The sequence below is a fragment of the Austrofundulus limnaeus genome, unplaced genomic scaffold (genome assembly GCF_001266775.1).
Source record: "Austrofundulus limnaeus strain Quisiro unplaced genomic scaffold, Austrofundulus_limnaeus-1.0 Scaffold5, whole genome shotgun sequence".
In the NCBI taxonomy this organism is placed as follows: domain Eukaryota; kingdom Metazoa; phylum Chordata; class Actinopteri; order Cyprinodontiformes; family Rivulidae; genus Austrofundulus; species Austrofundulus limnaeus.
The window spans coordinates 2,918,796-2,937,385 of record NW_013952407.1 but is presented as its reverse complement, the minus strand read 5'-3'; the positions used below and the strand labels follow the sequence as shown (position 1 = coordinate 2,937,385).

The following is an 18,590-nucleotide window of genomic DNA, read 5'->3' as shown; positions in this document are numbered from 1 at the left end:
CACACACACACACACACACACAATCACTCGTTCTTTGTGTGACAAACATATTTTACTCTTATTTTTATGGGGTAAGACAACTTTCAGAAAGATTCGTACATGTAAGAGTCTAAATTTGTACATTTAAGTCAATAACCGTGCATAAATTTTAGATTTGTATTTGTATTCATGTATGTTTTACTTAGAATTTTTTTTCTCACTCATATTATATTTAATTCATTGTTTTCCTGAATCTAGAAATCATTTCTGATCGCGCAGGGATCATACAAACATGTYCTTCACAAGTTCAGGAAGTAATTTGCATCTGTTTAACATACGTTAATGAAGGCGTGTCAGGGGAGGTGTCTCACCTTTGCTCAGTTCCACGTTGATTGTGATGTACAAAAGCAATGTGCGTGGATTCAGGTGTAGGCAAGGTTTGATACGTCTCGATTTTTTTGTGCGTACGCCATTTTCTGGATTTGACCGTACATCACGTTTCAGTAAGAAATCAACGCAAGTCTTTGTACATGACGCCCCTGGTCACTATTCCACACTGCCTAACAACCCTCAAGTCTAAGATCTGGGTGTCTCAGATCATATGGCCATCTCAGTGGAACATTTAATCAAAAGGACAAACATCAGATATTATTCAGAAACAAAAAGAACTTAAACACTGAAATTATGTTGATCTTCAACTTGCTTTTTCTGAAACCCCTTTATCAGTAAATGAGTCAGTGGTTTTATACTGTATAACAAAACCCTGTCTTTTGAATCTCCATGCCCCCATCAGAACCAAATCTGTTATTTTCTATGTTCTGCCCCCTGCTATAATCCTGATTTAGGGAAAATAAAAGCAGCAGGCTGTGATTTAGAATGAAAATACAAAACCTCTGGTTTAACCGTCCACAAACAAATCTTTTATGAGCACCAGAAGACCTATTCCAGATCCTTAAATGAGGAACGATCACTCTGATTTCCCAACAATATTCAGTGCAACCCAGGACACTCGATGAAACTTTCCTCCACAGTTCATCCCCTCATTGGACAATGCTCTCCCATAAATAACATTCAACAGCTGACCAGTGCAATACCTTTTTGAACTGCTTTTGCACCAAAACTAGCACAACACGTTCTGTTCTATCTCCTATCTATAGTATCACCTGAACAGATTGCTGATGAATCAACACTCCAGAACTCTCAACCGCTTTGCTCCTTTTTTCCTGTCTCTCAGCAGGAGATCTTTGACACTGTCAGGAAGATGAAGCCCACTACATGTGCCCCCGACCCCTTCGCTTCCACTCTGGTCAAGACAAATACTTCAGCCATTGGTCCTTTAATCACTATCATCACCAATATGTCTCTTCAGTCTGCTTCTCTTCCAGCACCACTGAAAGCTGCCATAATCAAACCAGCCATAAAAAAAAAAACATTCTGGAGCCAGAAATCTTTACAAACAACAGATCTCCCCTTCCTCAGTTCTGGACAAAGTCTGGTTTCCGCTCTTCACGTTCCACTGAAACAGCTTTGATTCGGGTCACCAATAACCTGTTGATGGCAGCAGATGCAGACTCATCATCTTGGCCTGTTTTCAGCATTTAATTGATCACAATATTCTCCTAAACCATCTCTCTCACCTAATGATACTGTTCTACCTTTCTAAAAGGACTGAACACGTTGCCATCAGGGGAGGCAAGTAAAAGACTCATACAGTCACTTGTGGTGTTCCTCAGGGCTCAGTTTTTGGCCCTACACTATTTGCATTATACATCCTTCTACTGCTATGCTGATGACACTCAGCTTTATATAAAAATAGGCTGTCATCCATCTGCATCATCTTCTACATCTCTTCATCACTTTCAACACTCACTTCCTGTCTGGAGGACATCAAGTCACTGTTTTGGCTGGATGCTGACAAACTTGTCCATGTCTTTGTATCTTCAAGACTGGACTTTTGCAATTCCATTTTTTTCTGGCATCTCAAAAAAAATTCTTCAAAAACTCCAGTTCACCCAAAACAGCGCCACCCGGCTTCTGACAAAAATCAAAAAACACGGGAACATCTCATCCGTCCTGCATTCTCTTCAATGGCTTCCTGTCTGTGACAGAATCCAGTACAAGATTGGGTCTTCTGACACACCAGTGCGTACAGTGAAAAGCCCCCCTCTACCTTACAGAGCTGCTCCTCCCACGCAACAAAATTTGTTCTCTTCGTTCCAACAGTTTCTGCCATCTCTAAATTCCCAGAACAAAGCTCAGCACTATGGGGGATCGAGCCTTTTACGCTGTTGCTTCTCATCTGTGGAATTCACTTCCAGACCATTTAAGGAAACCACAGACAGTAAAATCCTTCAATAAAGAATTAAAAACTTTTCTGTTTTGTAGTTTTTATGGCCCTGATTTAAGTGAGTTTTGGTTATATATTTCTGTTGCTTTTAGAACTTTTATGATGTTGCACTTTGAGATTTACAAATGTAAAGTGCCCTATAAATGAAATCCATTATGAATAGCAATATTATTATGGAATGACTTCATTACAAATAAACTGTAAATGAAAGCTGCTTCAGCCCAAACATTGGTTGTACAATCAAAAAATTACATGAGGAAGCGCTTGAACCAAAACCACAACACAGTTTGAACTTTAGTCCAGTTTGATCAGGGAAAATAATGCACTGACTACATTTGTGTTTCCATGGTCACCAATTGATTTGCATAAGTGTACATGACAGAAAAAACAGTTCAAAATCAGCAGATGAATATAATATTGTCTAATGTAATTATTCCAAATTCATAGGTTTGTATTCATTAATATTCATTAGGTATAAATACAACAAATGAAAAAATAAAGTGCAATAGGATTGGTTTTAAATAACACAAAGCAATACAATTCACCTAAAACAGGAAAACAATAACCATGAAATTTAAACTAATTCTCAAAATACATGTTCTTTAAGTTTCAGATTTGACCAATTTTAAGTTAGTTGATAATACAAAAGATTAACAACATGATTAAATGCAGACTAACATTATTCACTTCCTTTAAATGTGATTTTATTTTAATTTCAGCTTCTCTCCATGTGCTCCATCCTTAACTTATAAATAAAACAGCTCATTTTTAATTTTACTTGCATGTTGGTAAAACAAAGCGTAATTTAAAATGTCTAAATAAATTGAGCTTAAACCCATCTAGCTTTGCACAAATGTTGCAATAGAGCCTGTAGGCTTTAAGTTCAGAGAGCAGCTCCTGATTAATATAATGACTTAATTAACATTCAGCTGAACCAGCAGCTTAAATGTGTCACCAGAACACAGTTAGATAAATTTGACCCCTACAGGGCAATCACTGACATGGTAAATTCAGAAGTACACAGAATAGATTCAGTGTGCACCTAATCTTGGCATGATTGAAATGATAATTATCCTTGTTTCACACTGACACGCAGCACATCACATTGTTGCATTAAACACAGGCCGCTCTTGTTTGATACGTTATCTGAGCTGTGTTTTATCTGTGTGTGTGTCTGTGTGCACAGTCACTCCTCGCAAATCTGACTTCTCCCCACGGTGCTAATTGGAGTCACCGAGAGCTTTCAGTTTGTAAAGTCCAATTTTCTTAAACAAATGTGCCCAGACTGAGGAATTCTTATGTAAATGAAGCATCAAAACTCTGCAACTTCAGTGTTATCGGAACACGACAGTTGATATTTTAAGACAAGAGGCTTATGAATAAAAATATGCTGGGTAATTAGTGTAAAGTGTGAGTAGAATGACAACATGTGTTGTAGAGTAGGTTATGGAAATCAGCTATTGCATAAAAWTACGTCTCTGTGATGGCACACAAATATACGCCCAGCATGCAAACACTGTTCATGTTGAGGTGGAGCTCAGTGTCAAATATTAATTTTAAGTGCAAGGTTGCATTAGCAAACATAAAACCAGGTACACCTACCTCATAATTTGGTGGAATCCTGGCACCAAACCCCAAAGCTGAAAATCGTTTATCACTAAAACAAAAAGCAAAACCAACTATTAAGTCAGTTCATAGCAGTTTAGATGATAGGCTGAAAAATACTGGTGGCTTTTCCATCTGTTCACATTTCCAAGGGCACACCTCCTGCTTGTTTTCATTTCATGACATGTTAAAAGCTTCAAAAACAGTTTGGAATCCGTCCCATCATCCCATTTGCACCTGTTCAAAGAGCCTCTCGTCGTCTTTCATGTCTCTATATTTCATTGTACCTTTTTACATGGGCAGATGTGACGGTAGAAGACTGCTCTGTTTGAGTGGGAGCCGCTAGTCAGAAACCAGGGAGCACACTGTTCTTTAAAGAACACAACAAATCTATATCTGGAAAAACTTCCTCAGTACATGATGAACCAAAACTTATTTTAGAATCTGAATTTGATTTATTGACCATGTTTACATGTATGGAATTTKATGTGGTGTTGTTGAGGTGCAGAACGTACAATGTAAACAAGGAATAAAAAACAAAAGTACAAAGGTTTAAAAAAGGTTAAATATGAAGTATATAGAAATAATGTCAAGAAAAGTAATTGGGTAAATTGTCTAAATAAGCTTAACGGAAACTAGCTAAGAATTGGAGCTATGGACTAGCAGTGCATAATAAAAATAAACAGCAAGTAAACGTTCTTGCAGATGAAAAATGTTTCCTGCAAATAAACTAAATTGCAGTGTGCACATGACATCGGTTCAAAAATGTTGAGTCTGTGTTTTAACTCAGTGATTCCCAATCAGGGGTACGTGTACCCCTAGTGGTACATGAGCATATTACAGTGGGTACATGGAAAAATTTCCCAGGTGTTTAAAAAAAATTCATAAAAATAGATTTTCGCAATGCGGAAATTGCAAACAGAATTACGGAATTGATGAAACAAAACGGAATCCCGTATAAAATGCAGAATCTCACAGACTTTGCTTTATTTGCTTTAGTTTCTGAGGTGTTTTGGATGCTGACACCTGCTGTACCTGCCATTACCTGGTTTATTTATTCAATTACTTATTCTATTTCAAGGCAACATATCTTTGTTTAATTTGAGTTGAAAACAATAAAAAGCCTGAGAATTAAATGTTCTAGGGAGTTAAATAAWTTTTTTTCATTTAATAATCAGCTGTTGTACATTATAGTTTTGAAAATTCATCATTACGTTTGACAGAGGGGGTACTAGTGGTATGACAAAATGGCTCAGGGCGTACACAAGTCTACAAAGGTTGGGAACCACTGTTTTAACTGACTGATTATTCCAAGAGTATAAGGGTTCAGTGTGTTTACATGAACGATGGGCAATCATGTAGTTTCCTGTCTTTCAGTCTATGGCTGTGTCCAAAACGACAGGCCGGGTCCTCCGGAGGACCCAGACTACCCAGTCGAGGTGGACCGGGTCCTTGGTAGACGGGGAAGACCGGAAAAAAAGAGGCTGTGAATTTGGACGGTCTAGCCTCCCCTYCTTACCCCGGCGTACGTCATGTCACCTAGCAACCGTGACGACGCTAAACAAGCAAACTTAAATCAAAATTAGAAAAATATCAGTACATTAGCATTATTAATATCACAAAACAATACAATTGACTTAAAGATAACATTTGAAAAACTAATTGACTCGCTGTAGGTGCATGTCTATTTCGCGTTTTTTATGACAAAAATAATATTTAAAAACATGTCCATACTAATGATATAAGTATTAGAATTACAACCGCTAATTTTTTTGAAAATTTTTAAATCACTATGTTTTTATTTAAAACGTATTCTTTTCTCTCGCTTCATCCGCCATTACTAGCATAAAAAAAATCTCCGGTCGGGCCGCAATGCATTATGGGATACGCTGGGCCGGGAAGGATCCATCAGACCAGTCCTTCGATTCGGGCCAAAGGAAGGACGTATTTGTCGGCCGCATCGGAGGAGTCTTTGGTTTTCGACGGCCTTTGTCGCGGGGCTGTGACGTATGCGGCCGACAAATTCGGCCTTCGGAGGACCCAGCCTGCCATTTTGGACACAGCACATGTGTTTCTGTTAGCTAACTATAGCTAGCTAGTTAGCTAACTGAGAAAGATGTACATCTGTAACTGATTGACTTTYGGAGCCTGTTCAGCATGTCTGCAAGGGCTAATTCACCTTAGCTAACACAAAAAATGCTATAATTCAATCAATTTTAAAGACATTGAGCTAAAAATAACTAAAAGTTGAGAGTTATTCATAACAAGAGTTATTCTGAGTGCTAACAGATCACATACAATCAAACGTAACATTTTTTTTAATTATTTTTGACCAAAACAATTACATCTCATTTTTCAGCGTAAAAAAAAGATTAAAGATTAAAACTTTGGCATAAAGGCAATACTTTCAAGAAATGCTAAACTTATAATTTTATTTTTTTTCTTTGCCTAATCGAGTTTTACTTTGGTGGTGGATCAACAAACTGTCAAAGTGTTCCTCGGCTCATCCAATGAAAAATAAAAAATAAATAAGTTGTTGGTTGTTTTTTATTCTTGCCTGATTCCTTGTATACAAATTTCCACAGCTGTCTCTGACATCAAGTTCAACTCTATTTTCTCAAGACACATTTTCTCATTTCCAAACGCTTGATGTCAAGACTTTTTAGGTGACTATTTTTCAAATAAGGTGTGAACGATGTGTCAGACTTTTTTCATTCCTAATAACATTTTAAGCATCTACACACGAAGCTCATACTTTACCATTAAAAAAACAAACAGTTTTGAACCTTTGTTCACATCTTTCAATCTATTGTAATGCGGCAGAATTTGTGGCATGAAGACAAAGTGTAAAGCTGTCAGATCTTGTTTTCCGTCACATATGGGATTGTTTGCCTACAGACACCTCTCTGCAATGATTGCTTGTGTTATCAGAGCGTTTATTGTGCCTTTGTGACTGACTGACAAAATCTCCCCAGCTCTCCAGCTCAGAGCAATCACAAATAGCATCTCCTAACTAAGAAAAATCAGTTTGTGGCCAAAACATTTGAGATGATATCTTTAATTCAGTTAGTCTGGGGTGGGGTGGATCTGTAAAAGACAAGTTACAGTGAGGGGAGGTGTTGTTTGCTGTGTCGAGAAGTCGTGATAGTGTGATTTGAGTGGTTAACATTGCTCTGAGGCAACTTTCAGAGCTATTAGAAATGTTTGATTTACTCTGATGGATATGGGCTTACATAAACATTAACAGAGCGATGAATCAAGCAACTTCAAACTGGAAAGTTTTAGTTTGCTGAGCAACAAAACATTAAGTAGTTGTGGTAATTGTTTTGAAAATGACCGTTCTTGAATTGCTGTAAGAATCTACATGCGTAATGTTTACAGTGCCAATAATATAAAAAAAACCTCCTGAGAAATTAGAGCTGTGATAGAAAAACATCACTAGATTGGTTATATTGACCTTGTATGTGTTCCAACTATTGTGTGAACGCTTAAGCATGCACACTTATTTAGATCCATTTTTCTTCAAAATGTTTTTCATCACATCTCGTTCTGCAATTTTTGTGCTATTTCAATGATTAATGTGTCAAAACATTCAAYTCCTTCAAAACATTCCACTTTATGACTTTTGGTACTTCAGCAATTTGCACTTTTTGAGATATTTAGTTTTTTCTGCCATCATTCTCTTATCGAAAATGATTGGAGCTGTCTTCAGCATCCTCAAAACCCTTCAAAATGTTCCTAAATATTTATTGTTCTTTTTACCAATTGTTATGATTCTGCTTTTTGTTTTTACTCCTTTGCTCTAATTTCACTTTCCTTCAGCTGATTTTAACTTTTCTACTGATTTCAACTTTTCAGTGCTTCTTTCAGCTATTTTAAGCTTTGTTCAACTGTTTTCTGTGTTTTTAGTTAATTTTTAGAAAATTTGAGCTCTTTCGTTATTCATCTACTGTTTTAACTTATTTTTTAGGCTAGTTTTAGCCTATTTAGCTGTTCTGTTAGTCTTTCGCAACTGGGGATTGACAGCATTTTCACAGAAAATGCAAATTCTGTCCTTTTTTCTTTTTAATGACATCTGAAAAAGTTTTTTTTTTCTTCTCCACCATCCTACGTTCTATTACTAACGTGTCTAATTGGATCCAGGTTTAATGCATTCCAGCAACAAAGAAACTAATAGATTTTTTTATTCAATACATTCATTTGTTCGCTTGTAATAGATTTTTTTCTCCATCCAAATATAAACATTGACTAGAAGCCTCTCACATCTAAAAAAGTTGACTCACTGTATAAAAAGAATTGTGTTTTGCTATTGGATCAACAAGCTTTGTCAATGTATAAAGCAATATTTTATAAAAATGCATTGAATGGGGAAAGGGTTATTCAAGCCTGGTTTTTCTCTAAAATACTCTTATTTTGGTTGAAGATATGGCAAATATAGAAAAGTGATTATCTTGAGCTCTACACTCAATAAAATTGTTCTCGTATGCTTTTTTATCATATGTCAAGACATCATGAAACTCCATGAATGTAAAAGACATGGCCCCTCAGTTCCTGCTGTCTTCTTTTGTCTGCACATATGAAAAGCCACATAAGGTAACAATCCTCTCAGAGATGTAATCAACTCTCTACCCACACTGACAAAAACTAGTCACTTCAACACCATAATGCACTCATCTGCAGGGACTCAAAAATCCCACATCACCTGTGTTCACTAAAGGCTAAAAGGTTCATTTGCCCACGCTTTACACCGCAATAACGATTCTGGCTGCAGAGGGAAGAGCTTCCCACACCAGTTTCCCAGAGGCATGTTTCCATATGTGATGCTTTTTGTGTGTGTAAAATATGTAAACATGAAATAGATGAAGCTACCAAGAGAAGCTACTAATTTCCAGGCAGGTTTTCAGTGTCTTCTGTGCTAAAATTAGGAAGACAGTGCTCCCCTGACATTCAATATGAGGATCTGCATAAATCAGGAGTCAGGGTGGTAATCCTCATCTGGCTTAATTTTGACAGATGACTGAGAGTTTTTCTCCAAATCAGATCATATTATGAATCATTTGTCATTAATTAGTAAGGTGCTGGTTGTCCTTAAAGAAAAACATCTTTAGAGGTCCAAGCCTGTGGAGCAGGGGAATGCAGCTGCAAAGCAGCAGTGTTTCCATGTCTCCAGCGGAGCATGGAACCCTATTTTATCTGTTCCGTTTTTTATTAGGGGTCCAAGCCCGAGGAAGCAGGGTAACGCAGCTGCAAAGCAGCAGCGTTTCCATGTCTCCATCGGAGCATGGAACCCTATTTTATCTGTTCCATTATTATTATTATTATTAAGTTATTATTTAAAAAAAATCAGACATGTCAACCTACAGCAGGTGCTATAACCAATATCTTTGCGTTTAGTCCTCTAGCTTCTAAAACATAAACCACAACCTTTTTTTATTTGCCATATGGCAACATAATCCCTGGACACTAAGTCACATGGTATAGGCCGCGCCCATTTCCACCTTATTTTTCTACAGCACAAAATTTGCAAAAACTTTTTTTTGCTTTTATTGAAAGGTTTAAAGTTCAGTCGCCACAAAACTCAACATCAGTATGCTGAATCTAAGTTTTGAAGGACAAGTATAAAAATGTTAAAATGTGTGAGCTATGCCTAGGCAAACAGCTTAGTCAAGCTAGCTAAACAGGAATTTTGCCATATCTTCAAAACAATAGCATATAATCAGATGAAAATCATACACCTATTACACGAGTCAGTTTTAAGTTGGTGGACCAAATGAGCTGAGCAGGTACAGGGAATAGGAGGAGGTATATGTGTGTGGGGGGGAAGGGGTGGGGGATCTGACATTAATATAGTCATTCTGTGATCTTTTAATACAAAGTAAATTTAATACAAATTAAATTCTGCTCTTGCTTAGTGTATCAGCCTCAAAACATGTTCAAAAGGATTTTTGGCTGAATATAAGATTGTAAGACTTGGTTGGRTGAGGACACATGCACACACACATGCATGTTTGTTCTATCATCATGGGGACTTTGCATTGACTTCCATTCATTTACTGGTCATTTCTAAAGTCTAACACTGACCCCTGACCTTAAAACTAACCCCAGAGGTACATACATAACTTAAACTCAATTCATACCTTCATATAAAGCTTGAGTTATATTTCAATACGGCGTGACAGCAGGTCTGTGATTGAGCAATTCCAGACATCTTTTTCTTAAAGGAGTATAAATGGGCTGAAGAYGTGGCTGGACATAAATTATCATGTTTCCTACCKCTGCCTCTCTGTTTATAAAAAGAAATAATGATGGCTGGATGTTGTGTTTTTTCACTCAACTATCAGCGTTGTGTTGGRTGACGTGTCCGCTGAGCAAAAAAAAAAATATATATATATATATACATGTACTGGTTAATGGTGGTGATGGAAAAAAAAACATGAACATCAGCTGCATGCTCACATTCAGCAGGATCAAACCAGCTGCTCTTCTAGCTCTTTTAACAAYAGGCTTCAGACAAAAAAATATTTTAAACAAAATAACATGCAGAAGAAATATCTACGCTGAGTCCTGTTCCAGTCCTGCTCTAGTCCAGCTCCACAGTGCTGCGTTGCTCCACACCCACAAAGTTCTAACCAATCACATGCTCTGAGGTGCAAGGTCTGCATCACTGAGTTCTGACTGGGGCCATTGTACTGTATACAATGGCTGTCACCAGGGGACAGCAGCAGGAAAGCAGATGGAAGTTATACAATTTTTGTCACTCAGCAGGGGAACAAGATGTGATCCTCAAAGTATAAAACAAGCTTATAGTGAACCCATCCATCCATCCATTTTCTGTACACGCTTATTCCTTTTTTTTCAGGGTCGCGTGGGTCACTGGTGCCCATATCCAGCAGTCACAGTGCGAGGGGCGGGGTACACCCTGGACAGGTCGCAAGTCTATATTGAACTCCTGACCCACAAATCGTATTTCCGCCAATGGGAACCGGGCTTTTGTCCCCGTTAAGAACAGTGGGTCCTCACCAGGCTGTGTATACTGGGAAAACTGTCAAAAATTGTCCCCACCAGGTAGCAAAAACATGTATACGCACACACAACAACAGCACATGCAGGGACTTCAGAGGGTYAAAGTAGAGGAATGAAAGACAGAGCATTCAGGAGTTATGATAAAAGCTTTGCAGTAAACATCATAAGAAAAAATTATGAAAAAGTTATATGAACAGTGGAATTGACAGAAAAAGGGGAGACAGAAACATAAGTGGCTGTAGATAATGAGATTCTATTTGGGAAATATAATGATGGATAAAATTACATCAGATGTACAACACAGATGTGCAACTGGGAGATACTGTTAGAAAGGCCAGATAGATATTGTTTGGACATGTCCAGAAGAGGCACAGTTGGTGTGTTTATTTATAGATGTTAATAAATCAGCTACCAATAAAAAGACAAAAAAGAAGGCCATAGAAGACATATGGATATGTAGCAACATATTTCTAGAGACCTGAATCAATTTAAGACACTAGGGACTCTAATACAGTGGTTCCCAAACTTTTCAGATTTTGACCCACAAAATACCAGCAGCAGAGACCTGTGGCCCCAGCTGTTGTCGGTTGATAAACATTATTTTCACGTCAAATAAACAAGAGCATAGTAACATTATTTATTACGCTATTTTTGTCCATTTTAATGACACTAGTCTTACTATTTTGTAACAACAAAGGCAAAAAATTGTTCTAAGTTGTCATTTTTTGTGTAATTATTTCAAAATATATTTTCAGGACCCCACCTTGATGTTTAGGACCTGACTTTGGGTCCCTACCCCAACKTTGGGAACCACTGCTCTAATAGATCTTATACTCTTCAGGCTACAACTCTGTGGTGCACAAGTTGATAGTGTGCTGGGGACGACCTGGGCCAAGATCGACATGCATAAATGGGCTTGGACCCCGGTCATAAGTGCTTCGCAGTTCTATTTTTTTTTAGTAATTTCTCTGCTTACACAGCCTCAACACGTAGAAACATGCAGAAACAGGAACTTCCACATCCAAATATGTCAGGCTTTACTCTGTCTTTCCGTCAGGTTTGACACCCTGCTGGGTTTTTTTTTCCTCCTGCCATAGAGCCTCCTACTTGTTTTTGAAGTGCCTGCCTATGGCGATGTCAGCCCCTATCTCAGCTGTAGTTCAGGGTAATGAGCCTCTGCACGCTAAGAGGGAGAGCCAGTCAGGGCAACAGTTACTGAAAGCTACAACTGTGAGCAGAGACAGTGACACACAGACAGCAGCACTACTACAAACAGAAGATCATCTTGTGTACAGTTACATACAGTTACTTCCTTAAACTATCTGTCATCAAGTACACAATCTATACACCTTTAAAGCAGACTGTGAAAACTACAGTTTCAATGTGTTGTTTTACTGATTGACATGAAAATAAACAAGCATGCAATAAAATGCAAATTAATTATAATCTAGTAATTACAACTCTTGGTGTACTTTTACTTTTTGGACTTGATTAAAGAGTCAACCACAGAGAAATTACGCATTGGAAACTAATTGCAAAAGAATAATACCTGAGTCAGGGTTTGTGAGTATTGCAAACAAACACCATAATGATAAGATTAGTATCGTGCATAATTGAAGCCAGTGGAGGCCAAAGATTACTTGCTCCAGTCAAATAATTTCCTTATCCATTACTTACAAAGAGGTTTAACAGAATGAAACTATCTCAGTCAAATGCCCTCTTTAAGCTGCACTAAGGCTTAAAACAGAACAGATAGGGACGATTCTAAATGTTGACATTTCTGGGAAACATAAAAGTGACAAAATGAGGTGCTGGTTAACAGCTCTGCTCCATTAGCGGAATAACAAACCAGTGAGCAGAAATGCAGCTGTCTGCTGTTCTTGTGTCAGTGTTGTGTAGTTTCCATTATTGTCCCTTTGTTGTGGTTCTGATGGAGTGGCTGCTTTCAGTGTGCGAGTCCACAAAAAGCACTCAGCTAGAATCAGGACACAGTGACAATTCCTGGAAGCACCAAACAAGTCRTTCACGAGAAACAGAAGACTGACAAACCTGTCATAGTCCTGACAGATCTCCCCTACTGCTATCAGAGCCTTTAGGTACTCATTGGGTTGGTACGGGTTGATGTAGTGCAATGAGCAGCTGTTCCTGGGGTCTCCGTTGGAGGCTGTGAAGTCAATGGCAACCTGATAAAAAAAAAGACAAAATGTACTAAATTACAGATGCATTCTAATCAAATGAGCTTTTATTTCCCTAAAGTTCTGAAAACACATTTACTCAGTTGCTGACTACAATAGAAGCTGTTTTAAAAAAGGAAGCACAGACTTTGTTAGAATAAATTCAGACCTAATTTAAGAACTTACACTGTTATTGCCCTCATAGACTGAAGAGGTTACATACTGCAGATGTAAGAAATTGCATCTACTGTACCACAATAKTCTTTATAATTATTATTCATTACTCATTTAATGCAGTAAGAGGAAAGAATGAGCTTTACAGAAGTCAAGTTGGAAGAAGTTTCTATTTGTTGAATCTGAAGTAAATGAAAAAACTAAATGTAGAAGCAGACAAAAATACAGCAAAACAAAGATATTAAAATGCAAGTACAGAAATGGAAATGGAAGTACAAAATAGTAATTACAGTAAATTGAGAAGAAAAATAATAATTTGAAGGTTTGTTTCATATTAGAACCTTACTGTAACAATGGTTTACTGACAGTGATGGGACACACAGGGTTTAACTTACTGTAAAATGAATTTGGCATCCTCCCATAATGTAATCTAAGAATGAGTACACTCTGTGGAGCTGAAAGGGAGGGAAAAAAAGAAACCAACGATTATTTCTTTCAGCCAAAACCTCTCAAGTGTTGCTTGGACAAAGAAAGCAACTTGTAAAAGTATGGAAAAACATACAAACAAGAATTAAAATCAATGAGAAAGAAACGTGTTCCTAAACCTGCTTTTATGCTGTGAGTTGCAATCCTGGGATAGAAAAACAACAACTGATTGATTCAGCTTCACTCCGAGTGCTTTGTGATAAACGTGAAATGTTCCCGCAGCAGATTCCTACCTTCAGGTCAGTGAGAATAACAACTCCTGAATTTTTATAGTTCCTCTTCTTCTGTTTGTACTTGAGATTCACACAGTCCCACGATACCTTGGAGGGAAGCAAGGTAAAAGTAAGAAACAAACAAATGATAAGACTGAAGCAACAGTTTATTGCATCCTGATGACATAAAAGCAGCATGACATTTGTTTTATGTCCGATCAAATTCAGCAGCATGAAGTGAGAAGCAGACTGGAAATGGATGAAGCAGTCACACAGCAAACTCTCCTCTCTTCTTCTCGGTTCTGCTTCTAAATTCACTGACCTTATTTCCACTGGAAATTTTCTGCATTTCCCTGAATGTGGCATAGAACTCGCCGATGAAGTCATGCTTCCCCCTGGAGTCATAATCCCACACGAGGCACTGTGGCACACACATACATTACTGCTTACTCTTCCAGTGTGGCTGGGTGTATTTACATGTTACACTRCCTAACTAAAGAAAAAAAATCATCACCTGGATTTAATTAAGCAGCCCAATATGTTTATTGAAACCTTGCGAGTTCAATTTTCAAGATTTTTTTTTTTACTCAAACTGATGCAACTTTTCATAAACAAAGACAGAAGACACTTCCTGTGGTGGTAGAAAGGATAAAACTAAAGAAATTTATGAACAAAAAACAAACAAAAAAATGTTCAAAACACCATTAAAACATGAAAAAAATAAAGCTGAACCAACATCTATGACGTGGAAATATGATTGAATACATTTTGAGCAGATATAAGTTAAAAACTTGCTGAAATTAAATTAATCTAGAAGCACTCGGAGAGTGCAAACCTCCGCCAAGGCCAATTCCCCCCATCCTGCAATAGAGTTAATGCGCAGAAGGAGAGATGGAAACACATTTGCTGAATAAGTTCTGACATAGTGAACATTTAAGCAGGCAGTGTGCATGGGATTTCTTCCCAGTAGAGTCCAATGTGAAAATAAAAGTCAGAGACTCGTCACCCGATGTTATTCATCCACAAACTGGTCCCAGGTTAAGCTCCAAAGTTTTCATCAGTCAGATTCCACAGGGTAAAATGTATGTTTTATTCCCTTTTATGAGTTTTTAACAGTTTGGCTATCTTTATAAGCTGCTGCTTCCTGGTACAGTCGGCTCTGGAAGCGAGTCACCTTTTTTTTGAAGCRAGTGGTTGAAGCAAAATAAAATTCAGCATCTGAGTGCTTTCAGCACAAACAAACACTCCCCTAAACTTCTGACCAATCACACAATAAAGTTCTTATGTGGAGGGGGTACCTCCCATGGTTGATCAGCTGTTCCCGCTGTCCAGTACCAGCTTTGGCTCAGCTGCAGCAGGACCCTCCCCCCYSCTGTCGGTGTCTTCTGTTATTCCCGTAATGTGAAGAGAATCGCATTTCTTTTCCTATGTCTCCAGACAGCATGTAACATCACCAAAACTAGATGATAACAGAATAATCACAACTTTCCCGATAGTAGACATCCTGGGAGGTTTAGTCCCAGTTAGTTTGCGACTTGTACTTCCTGTTTCCTACAGGCGTGCATCTGAAGTAATGACACTTTACATAGCCTGGCTGATTCGCTTGAATTAAAAGAAAAATTCCTGTATCCGCATTGTGATCCAGATCATCACCAAAATTTAAAGGTGTGTTCCATTGGCCAATACCCACATGTGGTAAAAATTTCATGACAATCCATCCACAAGTTTTTGAGTAATGTCCACAGACAGACAGACAGACAGAATGACAGAGAGACAGACATACGCAACTAAAAACATTACCTCCTCTCTTGGCAGAGGTAATAAAATCAACAAATTACATGATTGTGTGGACTTGGAAAAAAAGGGAAAAACAGGGTTCAGTTTGTAAAAAAATGTATAAAGGTTAGTTTAGAGAGATGAAGAGCATCTTAATGCTCTGGTTAGTACTGCACCCAACATACAAATTTGTGATCAATCAATCCATCACTCAACATTTATTTATAGAGCCACAAAATGTGTTCGAAGTGATTCACAGGACAAAAACTTAAAACGAATTGTAAGAACAGCAGAGCCATTAGGTATTACAGACTGGATACATACTATGCTTTAAATCGTCCTGATGCATCTCAGTAATCCAGGTAAAAAATCAAAAAGAAAAAAATTGTATAGGTCTTCTGGACGGGTTCTTCTCTAATGAAACGTTTCGTCTCTCCTCCAAGAGACTTCTTCAGTCTGAGAGTTTCAGGCAAAATTCAGGCTTTTAAGCCCTGCCTCCATGTGACAGATACTCACATCACATGGCTATCGTTGACACCTAATTAACACCTATTGTTAACAGGGGGTGGAGTGATACTGGCAATAGCAGCACTGTAGGAGGGGGACAACTGAAAACGGAGGCCTCCACCTCTGTTTAATGATGTACGGTCTTTCTTCACAAAAATGGCTTCTTTTACTCCTCTCTCAAACCAACGTTCCTCTCTATCAAGAATGAGAACATCCTCATCTTTGAAAGAGTGACCGCTGGCCTGTAAATGAGTGAAAACTGCAGAGTTCTGGCCATTAGATGTAGCTCGTCTGTGTTGGGACATTCTTTTGAACAGTGGCTGCTTTGTTTCCCCGATGTGTCTCAGATCAACTCGTTTTGAGACTGTCTCTCTAAATCCAGACAAGGTGCTTCACACACCTCCCCTCTCCAGCTTCAAATGGTCCGTTCTAGCTTGATAGAGTGGTTCACGACTATATATTACCACAGATGTGTTTTATTTACAAATTAATTAAAATATGTCAACAAGGGAAGGCTTGTCCGTCCAGCCTTACATGTTGGAACCAGAGTCTGACCAAGAACCAGAGGAGAATGAAGACAATCAAATTGTAGTTGGTAAGTCCAAACCTTATTTGGCAGCTCGATCACAAATACTTTGACCTACTAGTTCAGAAAATGTCATAATAGAGAAAACTGAAATACATGAATAATATACTGTATGTCCCAAACAGAATATAAATCTTCACAGCACCTAGAGACTAAATTCAAATTTCTGCACTCCTAGAGATTCCAAGTTCACAACAAAATGTATTAACGGCTAAAAAGGTGGCCTATGTATGATATGGTCTCCTTTACAAGCCTGCCTGACTAAATCAGTTTTAACATTAAATGAGAAAAGGCCCAGCTCAGTGATCAGCGCAAGTCCTAAGGAATTTGTTTCCACAGTCATTGAGCAGCAACCAAAAAGGCCAGTGTGACTTTGAGACATGCAGTAATGATGTATTAGTTGACTTTAAGGTCGACTCGTACTCAAAGAAAGCAACTATATCAGCTAAATAAGATGGGGCGAAACCATTAAGAGCTTAATATGAGTCATTGTTTCTTTACACTGGGTCAGGTCAAGGCTCCGCTTCCACAATCTGGACCCCGAAAAATAAAGKTATTGTATTATCTGAAATAAACAAAAATAAATAAATAAAAGTGAATGCCCCGGTTTTCCCATCGGTGTATGTTTTCATCCCTGATGGCACAAGCATATTTGAATGTGACAGTGTCAGGATTCATCATGCTCAGAATGTGAAGGATTAGTTCAGGGAGCATGAGACAGTTTGTCACACATGGGTTAGCCACTACCGGACCTTAACCCTACTGAGAATCTGGGGAACCTGCTGAACAAGTCTTTATGAAGCTGTTGGATACAAAAAAATGTGATAAATTACTGAAAATACAAACAGAAATAAGCATGTAACATAAAATGAAACATATCAAGGTTGTTAATACAGTTAAAGGTGATCCAAAGAGATGTAATTAGTTCTTGTCCAGACACTTCATTAAGAAACTGATATAGTAGATTTTAGTGATACAAACAAAAAATAAATACTAAAACATTTCTCACCTTGAGCTTTCGCTCTTCGTTACAGCTGCACAGAGACATGAGCGACACTTTGAAGGGCTCCCACACTGGATTCAGGTTGTTTTTAATCACCTGTTGGGTTAGGAGAACATCAACCTGCAGCTTAGACGGTGTAAACAGCTGTTGGTGAGAACGAGGAGGAAGCTACCTCAGTTCTGTGGACGAGCTGCTCAGTTCCATCGTCATTGATTCGAAATATTTCCAGAAAAGGGTCTGACTTGCTGAAGAGATCCTGCAGAAGCGAAAAGAAAAAAATTAAAATGTTTCATAATGTTAGACACCGTGGCACAGGTGGTCTAAATAGGATGAATGATGATGAAAGTAAAGGTTAAACAGATGCAAAGAAGATTAAAAATAATTTAAATGCAACTTTTTTTTAAATTCTGATTTTCATTTTTATCCTCTCTTAGACGATCGTTTGTTCAGCATAAGATCTAACGTCGTGCAACTTCACACTCAAACACCAAACTACAGCGTATTTTTCTGAGCTAATGAGAACCTCTCTGACTTTTGCATGGAACTATATTTATTCWTTCTCTTTTGTTGACGTCACCAGTTTGATGTTTGTTTTTCAGCAACCTAAAACAAAAACTCATACATAAGTCTTAACAAGTCTAGATACTGTGATGTGTGCGTGTGTGCGTGCGTGTGTGTGTGTGTGTGTGTGTGTGTGTGTGTGTGTGTGTGTGTGTGT

At 38.0% G+C, this 18,590-nt stretch overlaps 1 protein-coding gene across 1 annotated transcript in view; it reads right to left on the bottom strand.

Annotated features, from left to right (window-relative positions):
• Window positions 1-18,590, bottom strand: part of cpne7 (copine VII) — a 40,951-nt gene that overhangs the window by 7,421 nt on the left and 14,940 nt on the right. Inside the window, exons 6-12 of the mRNA XM_014025757.1 lie at window positions 18,045-18,128; window positions 17,879-17,968; window positions 14,323-14,421; window positions 14,022-14,108; window positions 13,698-13,757; window positions 13,004-13,137; window positions 3,732-3,983 (exon numbers count right to left, since the gene is read on the bottom strand). Of these exons, the coding sequence (XP_013881211.1) occupies window positions 3,732-3,983; window positions 13,004-13,137; window positions 13,698-13,757; window positions 14,022-14,108; window positions 14,323-14,421; window positions 17,879-17,968; window positions 18,045-18,128 (806 nt within the window). The remainder of the gene's footprint in view (window positions 1-3,731; window positions 3,984-13,003; window positions 13,138-13,697; window positions 13,758-14,021; window positions 14,109-14,322; window positions 14,422-17,878; window positions 17,969-18,044; window positions 18,129-18,590) is intronic.